The sequence below is a fragment of the Perca flavescens genome, chromosome 2, assembly GCF_004354835.1.
Source record: "Perca flavescens isolate YP-PL-M2 chromosome 2, PFLA_1.0, whole genome shotgun sequence".
Classification (NCBI taxonomy): domain Eukaryota; kingdom Metazoa; phylum Chordata; class Actinopteri; order Perciformes; family Percidae; genus Perca; species Perca flavescens.
Window position 1 is genome coordinate 39008178 of NC_041332.1, and position 8538 is coordinate 39016715.

General features: G+C 38.3%; 1 protein-coding gene across 1 annotated transcript in view; it reads left to right on the forward strand.

Moving 5' to 3' along the window:
• Nucleotides 1-8327, forward strand: part of vegfc (vascular endothelial growth factor c) — a 130813-nt gene extending 122486 nt beyond the window's left edge. The window contains exon 7 of the mRNA XM_028591385.1: nt 7001-8327. Within this exon, the coding sequence (XP_028447186.1) occupies nt 7001-7109 (109 nt within the window). The 3' untranslated portion in view covers nt 7110-8327. The remainder of the gene's footprint in view (nt 1-7000) is intronic.
• The last annotated feature ends 211 nt before the right edge of the window (nt 8328-8538 follow it).

Genomic DNA, 8538 nt, shown 5'->3' on the forward strand with positions numbered 1-8538 from the left:
CTTAAATTATTCAAACTGTAAAGGTAAAAAGTTTGTAATTTGTTGTTTTGGTGTTTGAAGCTAGTGTTTTTCTCTCAGTGTGTTCTGAGTGACAGTGTGTGTTATCTAGATAAGGATTGTTTGAAGTGTTTTGCTGCATTGAGCCTGTTTTGAAAAGAGTTTTGTGAAGAGTTGTGTTATTGGAATGAGTTTAGCAGGTGAACTGTTTAGCTTAGGTGACTGTTGGTAATGCAGAATGTGGTTAGAGTTAAATTGGTTTCAGTCGTAGAACATGCCTTAATATTGGACTGGAGGCTGTTCCAAAGCCTGGCAGCAGACACGGAGAAAGCACGGTCCCCTTTAGTTTTGTAGTGTGAGTGAGAGACGAGGAGGAGCTGTTGTGCAGGTGACCTGAGTGATCTGGGGACAGAATATGGAGTTAGCAGGTCCGCGATATATTGAGGAGCAATATATTTTAGCAGTAGAGTACTTTGCCTTAAGCTGGGGACAGACCAGTCAAGCTTAAACTTGCAAAGACTGGACAAAACGGCAGATAAAGATTGTTTGTTCTTGCTTGTACAGCCAAGGAGCGCATACTCCTCAAAGCAAAACGTACAACGACGAACTAACAATTGTGGGCTGGGTACCGAACGTCGATACTTTTATGGCACCGAAATATTTTTTTTTTAATTATCTTTCGGTGCCAAATTTCGGTTCCAAAAGCGTCTGAGCGCGTAAGCGCAGGCTTACCTGTCCTCTCTGCATATTGACACAGAGCAGAGCTCCGACCGACATACACACACACACACACACACACACACGGAGAGGTGCGGACGGAGTAAACTGTCTGCAGTTTTGTTGGAAGTCACAGAGAGTCACGGTTGGTTTCAAGTGTAGTTACAGTTTTTTAAAACTTCACGCAGACGCCGTTTAATGGCGAGCCGAAAGCGGTCGCTGTGCTGTTGACGTTACACTTCCTCTTACTAGACAAGCAGGCAAAACGCTGGTTTATCTGCCCTGATGACTGACTGACAGGCTGAGCTTGTAAGGCAAGGCTCTTTTAATAATGTTACTCTGAGTGAGCAGTTTTAGCAGAATTTTTAACTGTTTTGATTTACAATTAAGGTGGATGTATTTTTGTTGATGTTGAAATGGATTTTAAAACATATGGTATCGAAAAAAGTATCAGCATCGAAACTGAGGTATCGAAATTGGCACCGGATCGAAAGATTTAGAACGATACCCAGCCCTAAACAATTGAAACAGGGAAAACCAACGGACTAAATGCACAAGGAACTAATTACTAATGAAACACAGGCGGAAAAAGACAAAGGCAGGAAGTAAAATAAAACATGACACATGAGGAATGAACCTACAAAATAAAACAGGAAACAGTCCAAACAAAAAGCCAGGACCGCGGCCACGTTCAGCCCCGACAAAACGTAGCAACACGTTTTTTTAAACTGAAACGGGGGTGCGTTGAACACGTGTGCGCGAGTTTACAGACACGTCTCTGCTGATTGGGTATCACCTGTGACACAGCCAATAAGAGACACACCCACCAAACGAGAGAAAACATAACTCGTAGCATGTTGCACACAGTTCAACCAGGAAAACCGAAGCAAAACGGTGCAGATTTCGAGACTGAACGTGCCCGAGGACAACAAATAGTGAGATAAAGTGAAGTGTATTTGTTGGCACAAAAAGAGGGATGTTCTGTGGTTCTTGAATTTACTGCATCATAAAAGCATCTAACTAAAATGGAAGGAGTCTATCTGTCTGTCCTTCAGTTTTCTTAACCACCGTTCATCTGATTGACTTCACACTGGGCTGGTGTATTGCCGAGGACCAAAGGAAGTGCAGTGATGAGTGCGAGCTCTTGAGACAGGACATAATTATTAATAACGCGTTAAGTTTATGCTGTGTAGTGTATTGAGAGGCACAACTGGCTCTCCAACGCTCGCTACAGTACAACATTCAAAAACACATGAAGAAAAAGAGACCAGACATGATACAATGTAAAAAACTCTTAACATCAGCAAGGTAACTTTCGGAATGACGTGGTCCCAATTAGCTAGCAGTTAGCAAATGACGCATATACTCTAGCATTGCTTGGGGACACAACTAAGTCATGGCAAGGGTATTGCTCTGGACCCAAGGAAGCACAGTGTTGAGTGTGAAGTTGTTTGGATGAGCGGTTCTCAAGAAAGCTGAGAGAAATCGGCCCATTCCGAACAGGCACGGCTGGAACAGGCACTACTAGTTGATCATAAAGACAGAAACATGTGCAGTGCAAGAAAGAAGTGTGTAGTGTGTGAAAATGTGCCCATTTTCAACTGTATTATCTTTTATCTTAAAATCTGTAATAATTGCCATCTCAAAATGCTTACAAACCTCATTTGAATGATCATGTGGTTGTTTGACTGTGGTGGAATGGAAAAAATCAATACAGCATTGTATTGATTTTTTCCATGGCAATACTGTATTGATACACAGACGCCAATTATGGATCTATTAATATATATGTGTAGGTCAGTTTGTCTGCTTGACAATCCCATTTTGCAGCAATAAAATTTAAGTGAGATGAACAAACAGAGAAATCTATCTTTTTAGATAAAACAGATGTTGACAAAGTTTCCTTTTGGGGACATAATTTGAAATTTGGAAAGATTTGAAGTTGGAAAAAAGATAATAAATTGCAATATATCGCAGAATATTGCAATATGTTTAAAATCGCAATAATATCGTATCGTGAGGCCTCTGGTGAATCCCACCCCTAAAAAATACTCTACTATATATAATATAATATTTTCAAAATGCTTTTAGAGGACTTAAAAACATATCATGCAGATCCTGTGACACACAAACCCATACATCAATTAATCTATTCATTGATCCATCCATCCATCCATCCTTCCATCTATCCATCCATTTCACGGTTCATTTAATGTCATTGTATAACACAGGTTTGCACGAAATGCCCTTGTAGTCCCTTATCTACACAGGATAAAAGAAAGTATCTTAAAGAGACAGGGTTATTATCTCTGTAATTAGGCTTGTATTATTATTGCTAATTATATTATTACACATTTAATTTACCCTGACAGCCAAGATCCATTACTATATTAATTGGTAACTAGAGTATATGTATTACCCTAGACAGTGACAGAAATACAATAAGTAGTTTGAAAAAGCCTATATGCCTATGATGTGGTCAAGATACACATACTATAGTTGGATTATTATTATTATGGAGTATTATAGCAGATATTGATAACAAGAATTGTTTCATGGCCATTTCATCTACAGAAAACCAAACCATGTTTGGCAATTTGAGCCGGAGTAGAATTGGTTGCATCTTTTCTTACACTACACATGATGATTTTGTATTCTTCTAGTCCACATTGCTGTATTTGTAATATCATATTGCCATGTGTTGTGTGAAGCTAAGTGTGATGGTATAGAATTATTCGCTTAATTATGTACCAGAGAGTTTAATGAATGACCTCATTAGCATATCTTGTTTCTGTATCACTGTGATCATGGCAAGGCATTTGGCAGCCAAGGTTCGTTGGTTGCATCATCCTAGAGTAGAGTCAACCCCCACTTTAACACACACACACACACACACACACACACTCTCAAAAACACACACACACACACACACACACACACACACACACACACTGACAATTACACACACAAGAAAAACAATGGTCCGGCAGTGATAGGTGGTTATTGCAGTGAACCCGGTGTGTAATACAAGACCTCAGTCTGCTAATGACTTCTCCTAGCTGTCACTTAACCATTTCCTCTCCCCACAGAAGGAAACACACACACACACATACACACACATCCATCCCGTCCAGTCTTGACCCTTTGTGACCTTGTTTGAGAGTGATTTATGAGTATAACATGCGGTAGGAATCTAGAGTCTGGGATCTGGCCGTGGTGTGAATGTTGCTGTGAATTTGTGTTTGAAAGACATTGTGTGTTTCTATTTGAACTCTTCTGTGTATTTCATCATGGGTTCATAGACTAAAGTCTGTGACACCCCGTGCAGCCAGTAAAGCAGTGGCAAATACACATCAGTCCCAGAAACCTTTGTTGTGTTGATGAAGTGAGTGTTGACTCCATCCCTCCAATGCTTTATGTGTTCTTTTGAATTCCATGGATCCACTCCTATCATCATCATTTAATTGTAGGCTTTGACTCTGGGCTGGGGTTAACCCGATATGAGATTTTGAAGGCCAATAGAAATTTTTTGGGCGTCAAACTGTTGTTTTGTTGTACTTAGACATGACAATTTCCATGTCCAGAAAATCCAAGTAGTCACAGTTACTTAACTTAATTTTATTCTTGGTAGGTTAAAATCCTCTGAAACAGGATTTGGATCAAAGTATCTCATGATGCCAAAGAACAATAACAAAAACTATTAAACAGTTTGACACCCTGTTCTGGTGAAAGCTCTGGTGTTTCAGGCATGGGCTGTAAGTCAGATAGTATTTCTGAAGGCTTTAATTTTCACTGCTATGAAATCTAAACCTTAGTTGTAACCTCTGACCTTTAGAACACACTTTGTAAGCCAGCAGTGTTTGGCTGCACCAAAAACCTGCAGGCTCCTGGGAAACAGAGGCTCATGGATGTAGGTAGGCTATAAGTGACCAATTAATTCAGTCTTTAGTTTTCATTCACACTGGTGAGCAAAGTTGACTGCTTTCCATTATCTAACCATTGCAATCAATCTTTCTACAATAAATGCGGAATCAAACAAATTCCATCATATGATTGGTGGATCACCAAATGATGGATTTTAATCAAAGGATAAAAGGATCCATTCCGGAACAGCACAAGTTGTAATTTGTGATGAAAAAGTATAAAAGTAAGACTTGTATATCAGGCCAATGTCAGCAGTGATTGACAGGTCCGGTCAGGCTAAAACTGTCCATTATTCCATCCATTTTCTGAAATGCTTTTCATGTTAAGTGTTGTAGAGGCTAGAGCCTATTAGGGCTGGGACGATTCGTTGATGTAGTCATCGATTACATAAATGCGTCGACACAAATAATTTGCGTTGACTAAATAAAATAAATAAATAAAACTTGCGTGCAAATTAATTAATGTTATGCAGAACTAATATAATGCAGAACTCCTGTTAGATATGCGGGTTCTAGGGACACTTAATCTGTAGCCCTGCCTTAGCTCTGAAGCTAGCCAAGCAGTTTTTTGTCAGGTTGACTGTCCAGTGAGTGAGTCAGAGATAGCATCATGAAAGGACAAGCATCGTTGCGAGTGGCGACCCACAAGAGTTAGAGGACCCGCCGGCCTCTTTAAGATCGCAAGTTTGGGAAAACTTTGAGAATGTATGGCTGCAGCCTGAGCCTTGCCCTCCCGCCTGGTGCCCTCCCGCCTGGTGCCTTCGGTCTTCGGGTCAGTTACAGTAGTAGGCTACAAGCGAGAGAGTGGTGGATAAGACAAGGACTGTGTGTCGGCGTTGTTCAGCAGTTGTTGGGTATGTGAGTGGAAATACATCTAATCTAACATGCTAACGCATATCCGACGCCATCACCCAGATGTGCCATTCACTAGAACAAGACAAAAAAACTGTCCAACTTCTACTCCCTACAGTGCTTAACCAGCCTTTAGATACAAATAATTAAAGTTAAATTAAAGTGATAAGAGCATAGATGTTAAACAAGAGCGTGTTCATTATTTTACCTACTGTTATAAAAAGCAAATATAGGTTAATCTCTCATACACTACTCTTTTTGCACTTGCTCTGTTTACTTTAAGTTTTCATTTTTGTATTCCTCCTGAAAGTGACTTTATTTTGTTGTTGGATTGATAGCCTACATCTGGCTTCAGGTTGCATTACAAATTCATTTTACTTAAACTGCACTGTTCAACTAAATGTTAACTGTAAACTGTTAAACAATTTTAATAAATAGAAATTTGAACCTTATTGAAATTTGTTTTGTGTAAATTGTTAATAATTGAGCAATGGGAAAATAATTGCTAATTGAAAGATTAATCATTAGATAAATCGAAAAATGTATCTTTAGAGTAGTTGACTAATCGAAAAAATATCGCTAGATTAATCGTTTAAAAAATAATCGTTTGGGACAGCCCTAGAGTCTATCCCAGCACAATTTGGAAAAGAGTTAAACAGGCCTATATTTTCAAATGTGATCAGCTTGGAAACACATGAAAGGGTGCTGACCCTTTCGTGTGTTTCCAAGCCTTGAACTGACACCTGGGTTTTTTATTGAAATGTTTCAACAACTAATGGATGAATTACTAAGAAATTTGTTAGATATTTGTATTTCCCTCAGGATTAATTGTAGGACTTGCCATGAGGTCAAAATTTCAATTTCTCCAATACTAATGGGTTTACTTATGATCATATATCTGCAAAAATAATGGCATTCCCAGTGCCATCATCAAGTCATATTGTAAACCAAGAAATATCTGAATCAAATTAGCTGATTGCAACTGTAATTGCAATAATCCCTTTTTTCAACATTCCATGAGCTTTTCCTTTAGTGCAGCCCTAAGGTCACTATTTACACTTTACACTATTTCCCACTTTTGGCAAAATAACTTAACAATGTTGTTGGTTCCACTCATCAATGTCAAAATTTTAGGTTTTTTATTCAATTTAAATTTTGTTGAATTTCATTCATAGTGTCAAATCATAACAGAAGTTATCTTAGGACACTTTCCAGATACTAAGGCTGTTATTACCGACATCCACATGCATATTAAAATCACCTACAAATTTACTTTATCTGATTTATGGACTATAAACTTGATAAAAACTCTGAGAATTCAGGCAAAAATTCAGTTCTGAGCATTACAGCCACCACTTTCTTTCTTTCTTCTTGTAAAATAGTCTGATGTGTAAGTTATGGTGTTTAGTATATTTCTGAAAGTTGCAAGACCTAAGCTGACCTACTCTAGACATGTTGCTGCTATGTTATTAGTTTTGAAGCTCAATCTTGTTTTCTTTTTTTCATTGCAGTTGTCTCAGGCCTCCCTGTGAGGTAAGGAGACGAAGGTGTGAACAAGGTTTCTCCTTCAGCGAGGAAGTGTGCCGCTGTGTACCGGCCCATTGGAGAAGACTGGACTAATCGCCGGCCAACAACACGCTAACAAGATACTAAGGAGCAGATAACAAACTTAACAAGTAGAATGCATCACCCATCCTGCTGCTGGTCACGAGTGTCGCCATCAGCTGTGAAGTGCGCAGACCCTGATGAAAGTGGGGGAACCTTAGTGACTGGAATGCAGATATGGGAAGCTCCGGTGATTTGAAGGTGGGACATGCACTGACTCAGCTTATGAGGACGGTTTCATAGGAGAGCGGCTGATCGCAGCCCAGAGAAGGAAGGAAGAACTGAAAGAGAGAGAGTCAATACTCGACTGTCTGAATATTTTTTTATATATTTCGGGGGTTTTGTATTAATTATGTCTCAGTATTCCTATGTCAGATATTGATATATAATTTATTAAATGTTATTTTTCAACCTCTGTTTTATTGAAATTTAAATCTATTTCCATGAAAATACACTGTGATCAATATTTGTGTATGTATAGTATATGTGTAAAATAAAGTATACTGGATGGTGTATATAGTAATCTTAGTTTGTCTGTTGTGGTCCATATTATACTGAAGAATTTTTGCTTTTAACACCAGAACCACCACAGACCACGCCATTTAACGTTGTGATTAAAAAAATTGAATTATTCTGTCATTGTTTGTTACCCTCCTGCCTTGACTTTTCCTAAATACTTATTCTGCATATTCCCACATCGTCACAATGATAGAAGAACGTTTAGAAAACCAAATGGATTTTTTGGTGTTGTTTTTCACAAAAACGCCCCTCTTTATTTGCCAATAGTAGCACTGATTAACATTGGTAGGCCGTACAGCCCATTGAGACCCATAGAAACTAATTTGCATGCCAATATTAGCTCACATGCACTTATAATCACATGTTATCACACTAAGGTATGTAGTACAGTATTCATTGTGTCATATTTGTAAAATATCAGAAATGAAAACGAAACTAATCTCACTTTCTGTCTGAGTATAAAAGTTGTTACCCAACACCCATGTTTGCCATATGCTATAAAATATCAGGGATGTTATTTATGTGACTCATTCGAACAAAACTACCGTTGCTAAATTGTATAATTTTTATAGGTTGGTGTGGATGTGTGCTATCAGAAGGCAGGTTGTGTGTTGACTGTTGAACTGAAAGACACACTGTGCACGGGTCAGATGGAGAGACAAATAGAAATTCTAAGAAGAAAATGTGATCATATGCACTGTGATTATATTTACCATTTAGTTTACTTGCCAAAATAAAAATGATGAAATTGATTACTGTTTCAGCATTTGTTTCCAACCAAATAGATATAGAAATGTTTTTAATGGAAAACTATTTAATTGCGGGAGTTTGTCACAAACACTTCAGAGATTTTGTTGACTAAATTGAACTACACGTGCACATAAGACTGGACTATAACTGCATCGGGTGTCAAAATAGCACATTT